Consider the following 16,316-nt stretch of genomic DNA (forward strand, 5'->3'; position numbering starts at 1 on the left):
GGGGGAGGGGGCTTAGGAATTGTCACGAAATGAAGGAATCTCATTAGGGCTTGATATTGGGCTCGGGACATGATGGCTGCAGATATGGGGTGCTGTGGACAGATTCTGTTGCCCGGTAGGAGCAGAGTGTGGCTTCTTTTTTTTTCTTTATAAACTAATATTGAGAAGGCTCAACATTTTTTTATTTCAGGAAAATTTGTACCGATCCAGGAATGGAGATGAAAAGCAGTAGGTTTTTGGGAAACACATTGTGGGGCATATAAAGTGGTTTGGTGGACCATTTATTATAAGACTTCTGGGGTAATGAAAATTTGGAAAAATTCCAAGGGGGTCAAATTGGTGGCATCTAATTATATTTCAGGGGATGCCGAAAAAGGTGGAATTTGAGGGGGAAATGCACAGTGAAGAGGGGACTGCGGTACTTGGACCTGTCTCTGACCCTTCAGCAGTGACGACAGACTCCGCTACCATCGAGCTGTTGGATAGATTGTATACGCCTACCTAACACTACTAGACATAAACCTAATCTAACAATAGTATACCAATACCTAACTTTTAACATTTTTTTACTTTTGAATAAACCCTAACACGCGACCCTAATGAATTTATATAAACTGATCTAGAACTTTTTTTTTTCTCCGACAGGACAGCACTTGTATGTAGTGTATCTCTCTTCTCTTGTAGAACAACTACGAGAGGAAAGCGAGGAACAGCCCAAGTGCTGCCATATTTGCTAACATCAGGGCTTTTCATCAGTCTGATAGGGTCTATCACAGTAATCAAAATTTATCACCCAATATAAAAGATCCCTGCTGTTGCCGGAGGAAGGAGGGAGCTGGACGACTGTGGATCTGGTACCAATGCTAGTGATGTGTCGTTCGCGAAGGATCCAACAAAGAGCCGGCTCCCTGCTGTGAACGATAGGTCCCAGCACCCCAGTGAGAGCCACTAAAATCCCGGTCTTCGGCAGGTGTAACTCCGCCCACCTGAGCAAAACTCCACCCACTCTTCAATTTAATAGGTTCTTAGCAAGTGGGCGGAGTTTTCACGGTAGGTGGGCGGGGTTTTGGGTGCCTGATCAGTATTCAACAGTGATCCATTTAGCGGAGCCATGAGAGCCAGATCACCAAAAAGAGCCGGACTGCCTATCACTACAATGTACTATGGGGGTTAGGGGGATCTCATTTCTCTCTCTTCTGATATGTTATATCATGTGAGAGGACAAAGAAAGTAATTTTAAATTGGACTTTTTTTTTACACAATCGCCATTATTCGGTGAATAACTGCAATCAAGTAACAGGAAACTGGAAACACTGATCCTGATCATGTTCTCCGGGGTCTCCGCTACCCTTGATAGCTGAAACGCTGGAGATTATCTAATGCTGGGGGGCTTTATACCCTCATTTCTCAGCGCAGTTAAAAAGCAGTGCTGAGGAAAAAGGCCCCTTAACTTCCGCCATGAAAAGGTATTGCAGCGGTCGTTAAGGGGTTACATTTATAACAACACAGGGGAGCCTCCACGCAGAATATCAGGCCCTTGGCAGCCCCTCAATAACCTCAGGCATGAGTAGATCTCAGGGGCAGCTCCCTATAACCCCAGGCCTCAGTACAGGTCAGTGGCGGCCCCCTATAACCCCAGGCCTCAGTACAGGTCAGGTACAGCCCCCCTATAACCCCAGGCCTCAGTACAGGTCAGGGGCAGCCCCCTATAACCCCAGGCCTCAGTACAGATCAGGGGAAGCCCCCCTATAACCCCAGACCTCAGTACAGGTCAGGGGCGGCCCCCTATAACCCCAAGCCTCAGTACAGATCAGGGGAAGCCCCCCTATAACCCCAGACCTCAGTACAGGTCAGGGGCAGCCCCCTATAACCCCAGGCCTCATACAGGTCAGGAGCAGACCCCCTATAACCCCAGGCCTCAGTACAGGTCAGGGGCAGCCCCCCCCTATAACCCCAGGCCTCAGTACAGGTCAGGGGCAGCCCCCCTATAACCCCAGGCCTCAGTATAGGTCAGGAGCAGCCCCCCTATAACCCCAGGCCTCAGTATAGGTCAGGGGCAGACCCCCTATAACCCCAGGCCTCAGTATAGGTCAGGGGCAGCCCCCTATAACCCCAGGCCTCAGTAAAGGTCAGGGGCGGCCCCCTATAACCCCAGGCCTCAGTACAGGTCAGGGGCGTCCCCCCTATAACATCAAGCCTCAGTACAGGTCAGGGGCGGCCCCCTATAACCCCAGGCCTCAGTACAGGTCAGGAGCAGCCCCCCTATAACCCCAGGCCTCAGTACAGGTCAGGAGCAGCCCCCTATAACCCCAGGCCTCAGTACAGGTCAGGGGCAGCCCCATATAACCCCAGGCCTCAGTACAGGTCAGGGGCGTCCCCCCTATAACCCCAGGCCTCAGTACAGGTCAGGAGCAGCCCCCCTATAACCCCAGGCCTCAGTACAGGTCAGGGGCAGCCCCCTATAACCCCAGGCCTCAGTACAGGTCAGGGGCGTCCCCCCTATAACCCCAGGCCTCAGTACAGGTCAGGGGCAGCCCCCCTATAACCCCAGGCCTCAGTACAGGTCAGGGGCAGCCCCCCTATAACCCCAGGCCTTAGTACAGGTCAGGGGCAGCCCCCCTATAACCCCAGGCCGCAGTACAGGTCAGTGGCAGCCCCCCTATAACCCCAGGCCTCAGTACAGGTCAGGGGCAGCCCCCCTATAACCCCAAGCCTCAGTACAGGTCAGGGGCAGCCCCCCTATAACCCCAGGCCTCAGTAAAGGTCAGGGGCAGCCCCCTATAACCCCAGGCCTCAGTACAGGTCAGGGGCAGCCCCCCTATAACCCCAGGCCTCAGTAAAGGTCAGGGGCAGCCCCCTATAACCCCAGGCCTCAGTACAGGTCAGGGGCAGCCCCCTATAACCCCAGGCCTCAGTACAGGTCAGTGGCGGCCCCCCTATAACCCCAGGCCTCAGTACAGGTCAGGAGCGGCCCCCCTATAACCCCAGGCCTCAGTACAGGTCAGGGGCGGCCCCCTATAACCCCAGGCCTCAGTACAGGTCAGGAGCAGCCCCCCTATAACCCCAGGCCTCAGTACAGGTCAGGAGCGGCCCCCCTATAACCCCAGGCCTCAGTACAGGTCAGGGGCGGCCCCCTATAACCCCAGGCCTCAGTACAGGTCAGGAGCAGCCCCCCTATAACCCCAGGCCTCAGTACAGGTCAGGAGCAGCCCCCTATAACCCCAGGCCTCAGTACAGGTCAGGGGCAGCCCCCCTATAACCCCAGGCCGCAGTACAGGTCAGTGGCAGCCCCCTATAACCCCAGGCCTCAGTACAGGTCAGGGGCGGCCCCCTATAACCCCAGGCCTCAGTACAGGTCAGGGGCAGCCCCCCTATAACCCCAGGCCGCAGTACAGGTCAGTGGCAGCCCCCCTATAACCCCAGGCCTCAGTACAGGTCAGGAGCAGACCCCCTATAACCCCAGGCCTCAGTACAGGTCAGGAGCAGACCCCCTATAACCCCAGGCCTCAGTACAGGTCAGGGGAAGCCCCCCTATAACCCCAGGCCTCAGTACAGGTCAGGAGCAGCCCCCCTATAACCCCAGGCCGCAGTACAGGTCAGGGGCAGCCCCCCTATAACCCCAGGCCTCAGTACAGGTCAGGAGCAGACCCCCTATAACCCCAGGCCTCAGTACAGGTCAGGGGAAGCCCCCCTATAACCCCAGGCCTCAGTACAGGTCAGGGGCAGCCCCCCTATAACCCCAGGCCTCAGTACAGGTCAGGAGCAGCCCCCTATAACCCCAGGCCTCAGTACAGGTCAGGGGCAGCCCCCCTATAACCCCAGGCCTCAGTACAGGTCAGGGGCAGCCCCCTATAACCCCAGGCCTCAGTACAGGTCAGGAGCAGACCCCCTATAACCCCAGGCCTCAGTACAGGTCAGGGGAAGCCCCCCTATAACCCCAGGCCTCAGTACAGGTCAGGGGCAGCCCCCCTATAACCCCAGGCCTCAGTACAGGTCAGGAGCAGCCCCCTATAACCCCAGGCCTCAGTACAGGTCAGGGGCAGCCCCCCTATAACCCCAGGCCTCAGTATAGGTCAGCCTGTACATCCGGTACCGAGCACCGCAGCTTTCGGTTTCACTTTCGTCTACTTCCGGTGTCCTGCCTCGGGCGGAGCCGCCGTCCTGCACCGGAGCTCGGCCGCACGATGCGGGAATTGGAGACCAGGACTGTGGTTCTGCTGCTGCTGAGCGCCTGGTGTCGGGGTGAGTGACGGACGAGAGCTGGGGGAGAGACAGCGGGGACCGAGCGGCGCCCGCCCTGAGGTAAAGCCGGGTGTTCACTATATCTGCAGCGCCCGGGAGACAGCGGACACCGGCATTTACCTCAGGCGCACACACCTGTCCTCCCCCTATTCCCTACATGGTATCGCCCATACCCCAGAGGCCTCTCTCATTCACACACACAGACGGGGGTGCACTGAGGTTCTGTCCACACTTTGCAGTTTACTTTCCCCACAAAATCCACAAGGGTTCTGCCTCCTCAGGAAAAGAAATGTCGTCCGTGTGCTCAGCCGCCTTTCCTGGCTTGGATCATGACCGGACACGTTCTATCCGAGAACAAGCCTGTAATGAGGTTTCTCGGGGTCTCAGGTGGCTCTTGCCCTCCACATTACTGTACCGGGTGACATTGACGTGCGGTGGGCGAGATACGGGCACAGGCCGTGTTCACACGCCGCAGAAAAAAAGCACAATGTGTGCAGCTATGTGAGGATCCACAGCGTCTCCTCCATGACAGGATCTCACCTCAACTTCATCTCTGGTCAGAAGGGTGAACTGTCCCGTAAACAACGGGTGCGACTCCATACAAGACAACGGGGACGTCCTGGCTCCTGTGGCCTCCTATGATCTGGTCCTGGCTCCGGTGTGAGCGGCCTCCTTCTCTGATCGTGTCCTGGCTCCGGTGTGAGCGGCCTCCTCCTCTGATCGTGTCCTGGCTCCGGTGTGAGCGGCCTCCTTCCACCTCTGATCTGGTCCTGGCTCCAGTGTGAGCGGCCTCCTTCCTCCTCTGATCTGGTCCTGGCTCCGGTGTGAGCGTCCTCCGTCCTCCTCTGATCGTGTCCTGGCTCTGGTGTGAGCGGCCTCCTTCCTCCTCTGATCGTGTCCTGGCTCCGGTGTGAGCGGCCTCCTTCCACCTCTGATCTGGTCCTGGCTCCAGTGTGAGCGGCCTCCTTCCTCCTCTGATCTGGTCTTGGCTCCGGTGTGAGCGGCCTCCGTCCTCCTCTGATCGTGTCCTGGCTCTGGTGTGAGCGGCCTCCTTCCTCCTCTGATCGTGTCCTGGCTCCGGTGTGAGCAGCCTCCTTCCTTCTCTGATCTGGTCCTGGCTCCAGTGTGAGCGGCCTCCGTCCTTCTCTGATCGTGTCCTGGCTCCGGTGTGAGCGGCCTCCTTCCTCCTCTGATCTGGTCTTGGCTCCGGTGTGAGCGGCCTCCTTCCACCTCTGATCTGGTCCTGGCTCTGGTGTGAGCGGCCTCCTTCCTCCTCTGATCGTGTCCTGGCTCTGGTGTGAGCGGCCTCCGTCCTTCTCTGATCGTGTCCTGGCTCCGGTGTGAGCGGACGCCTTCCTCTTCTGATCTGGTCCTGGCTCCGGTGTGAGCGGCCTCCTTCCTCCTCTGATCTGGTCCTGGCTCTGGTGTGAGCGGCCTCCTTCCTCCTCTGATCTGGTCCTGGCTTCGGTGTGAGCGCCCTCTTCCTTCCTCCTATGATCAGGTCTTGGCTCTGGTGTGAGCGGCCCTCTTCTTCCTCTGATCGTGTCCTGGCTCCGGTATGAGTGGCCTCCGTCCTTCTCTGATCTGGTCCTGGCTCCGGTGTGAGTGGCCTCCGTCCTTCTCTGATCGTGTCCTGGCTCTGGTGTGAGCGGCCTCCTTCCTCCTCTGATCTGGTCCTGGCTCTGGTGTGAGCGCCCTCTTCCTCCTCTGATCTGGTCCTGGCTCCGGTGTGAGCGCCCTCTTCCTTCTCTGATCGTGTCCTAGCTCCGGTGTGAGCGGCCTCCTTACTCCTTTGATCGTGTCCTGGCTCCGGTATGAGTGGGCTCCTTCCTCCTCTGATCTGGTCCTGGCTCCGGTGTGAGCGGACTCCTTCCTTCTCTGATCGTGTCCTAGCTCCGGTGTGAGCGGCCTCTTTCCTCCTCTGATCGTGTCCTGGCTCCGGTGTGAGCGGCCTCCTTCCTCCTCTGATCGTGTCCTGGCTCCGGTGTGAGCGGCCTCCTTCCTCCTCTGATCGTGTCCTGGCTCCGGTGTGAGCGGCCTCCTTCCTCCTCTGATCGTGTCCTGGCTCCGGTGTGAGCGGCCTCCTTCCTCCTCTGATCGTGTCCTGGCTCCGGTGTGAGCGGCCTCCTTCCTCCTCTGATCGTGTCCTGGCTCCGGTGTGAGCGGCCTCCTTCCTCCTCTGATCGTGTCCTGGCTCCGGTGTGAGCGGCCTCCTTCCTCCTCTGATCGTGTCCTGGCTCCGGTGTGAGCGGCCTCCTTCCTCCTCTGATCGTGTCCTGGCTCCGGTGTGAGCGGCCTCCTTCCTCCTCTGATCGTGTCCTGGCTCCGGTGTGAGCGGCCTCCTTCCTCCTCTGATCGTGTCCTGGCTCCGGTGTGAGCGGCCTCCGTCCTTCTCTGATCGTGTCCTGGCTCCGGTGTGAGCGGACTCCTTCCTCTTCTGATCTGGTCCTGGCTCCGGTGTGAGCGGCCTCCTTCCTCCCCTGATCTGGTCCTGGCTCCGGTGTGAGCGGCCTCCTTCCACCTCTGATCTGGTCCTGGCTCTGGTGTGAGCGGCCTCCTTCCTCCTCTGATCGTGTCCTGGCTCTGGTGTGAGCGGCCTCCGTCCTTCTCTGATCGTGTCCTGGCTCCGGTGTGAGCGGACTCCTTCCTCTTCTGATCTGGTCCTGGCTCCGGTGTGAGCGGCCTCCTTCCTCCTCTGATCTGGTCCTGGCTCCGGTGTGAGCGGCCTCCTTCCTCCCCTGATCTGGTCCTGGCTCCGGTGTGAGCGGCCTCCTTCCACCTCTGATCTGGTCCTGGCTCTGGTGTGAGCGGCCTCCTTCCTCCTCTGATCGTGTCCTGGCTCTGGTGTGAGCGGCCTCCGTCCTTCTCTGATCGTGTCCTGGCTCCGGTGTGAGCGGACTCCTTCCTCTTCTGATCTGGTCCTGGCTCCGGTGTGAGCGGCCTCCTTCCTCCTCTGATCTGGTCCTGGCTCTGGTGTGAGCGGCCTCCTTCCTCCTCTGATCTGGTCCTGGCTTCGGTGTGAGCGCCCTCTTCCTTCCTCCTATGATCAGGTCTTGGCTCTGGTGTGAGCGGACTCCTTCCTCCTCTGATCGTGTCCTGGCTCCGGTATGAGTGGCCTCCGTCCTTCTCTGATCTGGTCCTGGCTCCGGTGTGAGTGGCCTCCTTCCACCTCTGATCTGGTCCTGGCTCTGGTGTGAGCGGCCTCCTTCCTCCTCTGATCTGGTCCTGGCTTCGGTGTGAGCGCCCTCTTCCTTCCTCCTATGATCAGGTCTTGGCTCTGGTGTGAGCGGACTCCTTCCTCCTCTGATCGTGTCCTGGCTCCGGTGTGAGCGGCCTCCTTCCTCCTCTGATCTGGTCCTGGCTCTGGTGTGAGCGGCCTCCTTCCTCTTCTGATCTGGTCCTGGCTCGGGTGTGAGCGGCCCTCTTCTTCCTCTGATCGTGTCCTGGCTCCGGTATGAGTGGGCTCCTTCCTCCTCTGATCTGGTCCTGGCTCCGGTGTGAGTGGCCTCCGTCCTTCTCTGATCGTGTCCTGGCTCTGGTGTGAGCGGCCTCCTTCCTCCTCTGATCTGGTCCTGGCTCTGGTGTGAGCGCCCTCTTCCTCCTCTGATCTGGTCCTGGCTCCGGTGTGAGCGCCCTCTTCCTTCTCTGATCGTGTCCTAGCTCCGGTGTGAGCGGCCTCCTTACTCCTTTGATCGTGTCCTGGCTCCGGTGTGAGTGGGCTCCTTCCTCCTCTGATCTGGTCCTGGCTCCGGTGTGAGCGGACTCCTTCCTTCTCTGATCGTGTCCTAGCTCCGGTGTGAGCGGCCTCTTTCCTCCTCTGATCGTGTCCTGGCTCCGGTGTGAGCGGCCTCCTTCCTCCTCTGATCGTGTCCTGGCTCCGGTGTGAGCGGCCTCCTTCCTCCTCTGATCGTGTCCTGGCTCCGGTGTGAGCGGCCTCCTTCCTCCTCTGATCGTGTCCTGGCTCCGGTGTGAGCGGCCTCCTTCCTCCTCTGATCGTGTCCTGGCTCCGGTGTGAGCGGCCTCCTTCCTCCTCTGATCGTGTCCTGGCTCCGGTGTGAGCGGCCTCCTTCCTCCTCTGATCTGGTCCTGGCTCCGGTGTGAGCGGCCTTCTTCCTCCTCTGATCTGGTCTTGGCTCTGATGTGAGCGCCCTCTTCCTCCTCTGATCGTGTCCTAGCTCCGGTGTGAGCGGCCTCTTTCCTCCTCTGATCGTGTCCTGGCTCCGGTGTGAGCGGCCTCCTTCCTCCTCTGATCGTGTTCTGGCTCCGGTGTGAGTGGCCTGTGTCCTGGCTCCGGTGTGAGTGGCCTGTGTCCTGGCTCCGGTGTGAGTGGCCTCCTTCCTCCTCTGATCTGGTCCTGGCTCCGGTGTGAGCGGCCTCCTTCCTTCTCTGATCGTGTCCTGGCTCCGGTATGAGTGGGCTCCTTCCTCCTCTGATCTGGTCCTGGCTCCGGTGTGAGCGGCCTCCTTCCTTCTTTGATCGTGTCCTGGCTCCGGTATGAGAGGGCTCCTTCCTCCTCTGATCTGGTCCTGGCTCCGGTGTGAGCGGCCTCCTTCCTCCTCTTATCTGGTCCTGGCTCTGGTGTGAGTGGCCTCCTTCCTCCTCTGATCGTGTCCTGGCTTCGGTGTGAGCGCCCTCTTCTTTCCTCCTCTGATCGTGTCCTGGCTCCGGTGTGAGTGGCCTCCGTCCTTCTCTGATCGTGTCCTGGCTCTGGTGTGAGCGGCCTCCTTCCTCCTCTGATCTGGTCCTGGCTCTGGTGTGAGCGCCCTCTTCCTTCTCTGATCGTGTCCTAGCTCCGGTGTGAGCGGCCTCCTTACTCCTCTGATCGTGTCCTGGCTCCGGTGTGAGCGGCCTCCTTCCTCCTCTGATCTGGTCCTGGCTCCGGTGTGAGCGGCCTCCTTCCTCTTCTGATCGTGTCCTGGCTCCGGTGTGAGCGGCCTCCTTCCTCCTCTGATCTGGTCCTGGCTCCGGTGTGAGCGGCCTTCTTCCTCCTCCTGATCTGGTCTTGGCTCTGATGTGAGCGCCCTCTTCCTTCTCTGATCGTGTCCTGGCTCCGGTGTGAGCGGACTCCTTCCTCCTCTGATCTGGTCCTGGCTCCGGTGTGAGCGGCCTCCTTCCTCCTCTGATCTGGTCCTGGCTCTGATGTGAGCGCCCTCTTCCTTCTCTGATCGTGTCCTGGCTCCGGTGTGAGCGGCCTCCTTCCTTCTCTGATCGTGTCCTGGCTCCGGTGTGAGCGGCCTCCTTCCTTCTCTGATCGTGTCCTGGCTCCGGTGTGAGCGGCCTCCTTCCTCCTCTGATCTGGTCCTGGCTCCGGTGTGAGCGGCCTCCTTCCTCCTCTGATCTGGTCTTGGCTCTGGTGTGAGCGGCCTCCTTCCTCCTCTGATCTGGTCTTGGCTCTGATGTGAGCGGCCTCCTTCCTCCTCTGATCTGGTCTTGGCTCTGATGTGAGCAGCCTCCTTCCTCCTCTGATCTGGTCCTGGCTCCGGTGTGAGCGGCCTCCTTCCTCCTCTGATCTGGTCTTGGCTCCGGTGTGAGCGGCCTCCTTCCTCCTCTGATCTGGTCTTGGCTCTGATGTGAGCGGCCTCCTTCCTCCTCTGATCTGGTCTTGGCTCTGATGTGAGCGCCCTCTTCCTTCTCTGATCGTGTCCTAGCTCCGGTGTGAGCGTCCTCCGTCCTCCTATCATGATCGTAGCTTCTGTCATTCTTGGTCAGATCTTATTTTATTCAGGACTTTTAGTGGAAACCTGTTGTGGCTCTTGTGTTTTTTTGGTTGGTGAAATCCGCGTTGATTTTTCTCCAGTGGGTGGATGAGATTTGTGTCCAATCCGTGTGGATTTTGCTCAGATTCCTCCACCTCAGTGAGTACCGTGCCACTTCCTGAAGCTGCGCAAGGAAAAAAGTGCCACTTTGAACCACTGCAATAATTTCCCCTTTAAATTCTCCAGACGTTCCTGGCATTTTCTTCGCACATAATATCACATGGAAATTGGTCTTTTTCTGCGCCAGAGTCCAGAAAAAAAGAAAAGCTCTGAGGGAATGAATCCTCATACGATAGCTTTGTACTGATGAGGGGCAAACTCCCTGAAACACGTCTCTGCAAATTGCCTCTGGTTTGGCTTTTGGCCTAAGTCGTGCCACAAGGCTCATGAAGGAATGATACTGACTAAAAGGATAGCAACTTGCAATAGCTGGCCCTAGAGATCCCTAGTGTCCTTCTTGTGTACTTAAAAGGTATATTTTAAATTTAATAAAAATAATACGGAATGCATAATATGACCGGACCTCATCCTGCTACTCGTCCTCCCCCCATCATTCCCCAACCTTGTGTGCTGGGTGTGATGAGAATGAGATCGAGGTGATGGAGGAACAGGGGCAAAGCATTCAGGGAGTAGACAACCTATGTGCGAAGCTTGCTGATAGTGGCAAGTGCACAAGCAAACTGCACACAGTGACTGCACCAGCAGAATAGTGAGTGCAGCTCTGGGGTATAATACAGGATGTAACTCAGAATCAGTAATGTAATGTATGCACACAGTGACTGCACCAGCAGAATAGTGAGTGCAGCTCTGGGGTATAATACAGGAGGTAACTCAGGATCAGTAATGTCATGTATGTACACAGTGACTGCACCAGCAGAATAGTGAGTGCAGCTCTGGAGTATAATACAGGGTGTAACTCAGGATCAGTAATGTATGTACACAGTAACTGCACCAGCAGAATAGTGAGTGCAGCTCTGGAGTATAATACAGGGTGTAACTCAGGATCAGTAATGTAATGTATGTACACAGTGACTGCACCAGCAGAATAGTGAGTGCAGCTCTGGGGTATAATACAGGAGGTAACTCAGGATCAGTAATGTATGTACACAGTGACTGCACCAACAGAATAGTGAGTGCAGCTCTGGAGTATAATACAGGAGGTAACTCGGGATCAGTAATGTACTGTATGTACACAGTGACTGCACCAGCAGAATAGTGAGTGCAGCTCTGGGGTATAATACAGGAGGTAACTCAGGATCAGTAATGTATGTACACAGTGACTGCACCAGCAGAATAGTGAGTGCAGCTCTGGAGTATAATACAGGAGGTAACTCGGGATCAGTAATGTACTGTATGTACACAGTGACTGCACCAGCAGAATAGTGAGTGCAGCTCTGGGGTATAATACAGGAGGTAACTCAGGATCAGTAATGTATGTACACAGTGACTGCACCAGCAGAATAGTGAGTGCAGCTCTGGGGTATAATACAGGATGTAACTCAGGATCAGTAATGTACTGTATGTACACAGTGACTGCACCAGCAGAATAGTGAGTGCAGCTCTGGGGTATAATACAGGATGTAACTCAGAATCAGTAATGTAATGTATGCACACAGTGACTGCACCAGCAGAATAGTGAGTGCAGCTCTGGGGTATAATACAGGATGTAACTCAGGATCAGTAATGTAATGTATGTACACAGTGACTGCACCAGCAGAATAGTGAGTGCAGCTCTGGGGTATAATACAGGAGGTAACTCAGGATCAGTAATGTAATGTATGTACACAGTGACTGCACCAGCAGAATAGTGATTGCAGCTCTGGAGTATAATACAGGATGTAACTCAGGATCAGTAATGTAATCTATGTACACAGTGACTGCACCAGCAGAATAATGAGTGCAGCTCTGGGGTATAATACAGGAGGTAACTCAGGATCAGTAATGTATGTACACAGTGACTGCACCAACAGAATAGTGAGTGCAGCTCTGGAGTATAATACAGGAGGTAACTCGGGATCAGTAATGTAATGTATGTACACAGTGACTGCACCAGCAGAATAGTGAGTGCAGCTCTGGGGTATAATACAGGATGTAACTCAGGATCAGTAATGTAATGTATGTACACAGTGACTGCACCAGCAGAATAGTGAGTGCAGCTCTGGAGTATAATACAGGATGTAACTCAGGATCAGTAATGTAATGTATGTACACAGTGACTGCACCAGCAGAATAGTGAGTGCAGCTCTGGAGTATAATACAGGATCAGTAATGTAATGTATGTACACAGTGACTGCACCAGCAGAATAGTGAGTGTAGCTCTGGGGTATAATACAGGATGAAACTCAGGATCAGTAATGTAATATATGTACACAGTAACTGCTCCAGCAGAATAGTGAGTGCAGCTCTGGGGTATAATACAGGATATAACTCAGGATCAGTAATGTATGTACACAGTGACTGCACCAGCAGAATAGTGAGTGCAGCTCTGGGGTATAATACAGGATGTAACTCAGGATCAGTAATGTAATGTATGTACACAGTGACTGCACCAGCAGAATAGTGAGTGCAGCTCTGGGGTATAATACAGGATGTAACTCAGGATCAGTAATGTCATGTATGTACACAGTGACTGCACCAGCAGAATAGTGAGTGCAGCTCTGGAGTATAATAACGGCTGTAGCTCGGGATCAGTAGTGTCAGACACGTACAGTCTGGGCTCATCCTCGGTCGCTCGTCACTATTCTTTCAGGTCACATTCTGGTGTCCCTATACCTGTGATCCCTTGTTTCTTTTTCTCTTAGGACAAGAGCAGATTACTAAACTCTCTGGCAGCAGTGTGACCTTCAGAGCGAGTGGAGATGTTCAGCCCTCGGAGATCACCTGGCTGAAGGAAGAGATAAAGATCGTGGACCTGGAGGAGGGGAAGGAGCCGGACTTCTACGGGTTCTATAACATTAAGGACAGGGTTGATGCAAATCTGACGGAGAAGACCTTCATCCTCCGTGATGTGACTCCAGAGGACAGCGGGATGTACAAGGCGGTGCTCCTGGTTGATGGCAGAATTACAAACCTCTTCTTCAGCCTGCGGGTGCTCGGTGAGTGCGGGGCCGGGGGATCGTTCAGGATTTCTCCCCTTCTGTTATTGAAAGATCTAACCTTATACAAGGACCGGCACACTGGGGGGGCTCTCTGGTTACTGTCACCAGCACTTTACTTGTTCACATGGAATTTGTGCTGCCGACAACTTATGGGTCCTTGTGTTTGATCAGATTGAATGAGTTGTAGCATGTGTATCGGGGCCAATGATCGGAGGTGAGTGTTATTATGAGCCTTCCTGATAAATTTGTGGGCCGAGGAGCTGCCAAGCTGCTGCGATTGTGAAAGGGAGAGGACACCTCTCTCAGCTCATTGACACCCCCACAACGCAATCGTGGGGAGCCAATGGTAGTAGTGGAGAACGGAGGTGAAATAATGCCTGGTACGGTGGCCTGTTAGGCTCTGCCATAGGCAGGTATAGCACTTGTTCTGCAGCGTCACACCGACAGCTCTCCTGTGTCGCCATGTGCGCACTGCAACGCATTACACCTGTGATCAGACAAAGCGCAAGTAAAGAACTAAGGAATAGCATGTATATAAAGTATGAAAGATAAAGAGCAAAGAAAATGTTACACCAGTAAATGCCTGTATTTATGTAACTGCAAAAGTAGACTGAAAAGAAGTGCACGTATTTGGTATCGCTGCATCCGGAACGACCTGAGCTATGAAACTGTCACATAAAAACCGAAAACTGTGGCAAAACTATCTTTTACATAATGCTCCTCCACAAAAAGTGGAATAAAACGACATAAAGTTGTATGTAAATAGAAATGATGTAAAGGAAAACGTGATCTCCTCCAGCAAAAAACAAGCCGCCATACAGCACCGTCAGTGGAAAAATGAGACAGAGCTCAGAATACAACCGCACTGACCGGTAAAGCCGTCTTATCACTTGTACCAGATGGTGAACGGTATAAACAATTCCTGAACTGCTGGTGTTTGTTTATTCTGCCTCACAAAAATCAGAATACAAAGCAGTGAAAAATGTCATGTGCCCAAAAATGGTACCAATAAAAACGACAGTTCATCTCGCACAAATCAACCTGTCGCATGACTCTGCCAGGAGAAATATGGAAAGGTTATAACTTGGGGTATAGTAGTATTGAAAAATCAATATAAATCTGCTCTCGCTGTAATCTCACCCACCCAAAGTATAAATCCATCTAATCACTTATACCGCCCAATGGTATAAAATTCTGTGGCCCACCGGTGGTGTCAGTATGCTCCCTGCACCCCCAGAAGAATCACTGAGGGCTGTAGTTTTTAAAATGGGGTCACTTATTGGGGGGGAGGGGCTCTGCCAGTGTGACCTGCCACCTCAGGGGCTCTGCCAGTGTGACCTGCCACCTCAGGGGCTCTGCCAGTGTGACCTGCCACCTCAGGGGCTCTGCCAGTGTGACCTGCCACCTCAGGGGCTCTGCCAGTGTGACCTGCCACCTCAGGGGCTCTGCCAGTGTGACCTGCCACCTCAGGGGCTCTGCCAGTGTGACCTGCCACCTCAGGGGCTCTGCCAGTGTGACTTGGCTCCTCAGGGGCTCTGCCAGTGTGACTTGGCTCCTCAGGGGCTCTGCCAGTGTAACCTGGCTTTTCAGAGGCTCTGCCAGTGTAACCTGGCTCCTCAGGGGCTCTTCCAGTGTAATCTGGCTCCTCGGGGGCTCTGCCAGTGTAATCTGGCTCCTCGGGGGCTCTGGCAGTGTAACCTGGCTCCTCAGGGGCTCTTCCAGTGTAATCTGGCTCCTCGGGGGGCTCTGCCAGTGTAATCTGGCTCCTCAGGGGCTCTTCCAGTGTAATCTGGCTCCTCGGGGGCTCTGCCAGTGTAATCTGGCTCCTCGGGGGCTCTGCCAGTGTAATCTGGCTCCTCGGGGGCTCTGGCAGTGTAACCTGGCTCCTCAGGGGCTCTTCCAGTGTAATCTGGCTCCTCGGGGGCTCTGGCAGTGTAACCTGGCTCCTCAGGGGCTCTTCCAGTGTAATCTGGCTCCTCGGGGGCTCTGCCAGTGTAATCTGGCTCCTCGGGGGCTCTGCCAGTGTAACCTGGCTCCTCAGGGGCTCTGCCAGTGTAACCTGGCTCCTCAGGGGCTCTGCTAGTCTGACCTGCCACCCCAGGAGCTCTGCCAGTGGGACCTGGCACCCGCAAATCATAAAAGCAAAGTCTGCACTACAATTCGGGTCTCCTTCCCTTTGCACTGTGGTGGTGAAGTAGTTTCTGACCACATGTGGGGTATTGATTCACTTGCGGAAATTGTGTAATAAATTTTGGGGTCAATTTTCTGCTATTGTCCTTTTTGAAAATTAATCTCTTGGGGCTTAAGGAATATTTTTGTGTAATCTTTTTCTCGTCAGATTGTTGTACTATTCCATGAATTGCTTTAGAATTCAATATGCTCTCTACAGTCTTAGATTAATTCCTTCAGATGTGCAGTTTCTGTAATTTAACCCCTTCCCGACCTTTGACGCATACGCTGCGTCATGAAAGTCTGTGCCAATCCGACCTATGACGCAGCGTATGCGTCATAGAATGATCGCGTCCCTGCAGATAGGGTGAAGGGGTTAACTCCCATTTTACACGATCTGCAGAGACAGGGGGAGTGGTGCTTCAGCCCAGGGGGGGTGGCTTCACCCCCCCGTGGCTACGATCGCTCTGATTGGCTGTTGAAAGTGAAACTGCCAACCAGAGCGATTTGTAATATTTCACCTAAAAAAATGGTGAAATATTACAATCCAGCCATGGCCGATGCTGCAATATCATCGGCCATGGCTGGAAATACTTAAGTGACCCCCACACCCACCGATCGCCCCCCCAGTCCTCCGTTATGGGGTCCGGTCCCCTCCGTCCGCCTGCCGGCTCCCCCGTCCTCCTGTCCGCTCCCTCCTTGTTTGAATTCACCCCCCCTGTGCTCCAATCCACCCCCCCACCACCCCTTCATACTTACCGATCCTCCCGGTGTCCGTACGTCTCCTCGCTGGGCGCCGCCATCTTCCAATATGGCGGGCGCATGCTCAGTGCGCCCGCCGAATCTGCCAGCCGGCAGATTCCTTACAAGTACATTTTGATCGCTGTGGTAGGTTCTATCACAGCGATCAAAATAAAAAAAATAATAAATACCCCCCCCCCTTTATCACCCCCATAGGTAGGGAGAATAATAAAATAAAGAAAATATATATATATATTTTTTTTCGTTTTCCACTAGGGTTAGGGTTAGAACTAGGGTTAGGGTAGGGTTA

General features: G+C 54.9%; 1 protein-coding gene across 1 annotated transcript in view; it reads left to right on the forward strand.

Annotated features, from left to right (window-relative positions):
* The first annotated feature begins 4,093 nt into the window (after nucleotides 1-4,093).
* Nucleotides 4,094-16,316, forward strand: part of LOC143816869 (uncharacterized) — a 32,795-nt gene continuing 20,572 nt past the window's right edge. Inside the window, exons 1-2 of the mRNA XM_077297801.1 lie at nucleotides 4,094-4,242; nucleotides 12,800-13,093. Coding sequence (XP_077153916.1) covers nucleotides 4,185-4,242; nucleotides 12,800-13,093 — 352 coding nt within the window. The 5' untranslated portion in view covers nucleotides 4,094-4,184. The remainder of the gene's footprint in view (nucleotides 4,243-12,799; nucleotides 13,094-16,316) is intronic.

Source organism: Ranitomeya variabilis, chromosome 3, assembly GCF_051348905.1.
Source record: "Ranitomeya variabilis isolate aRanVar5 chromosome 3, aRanVar5.hap1, whole genome shotgun sequence".
Classification (NCBI taxonomy): Eukaryota; Metazoa; Chordata; class Amphibia; order Anura; family Dendrobatidae; genus Ranitomeya; species Ranitomeya variabilis.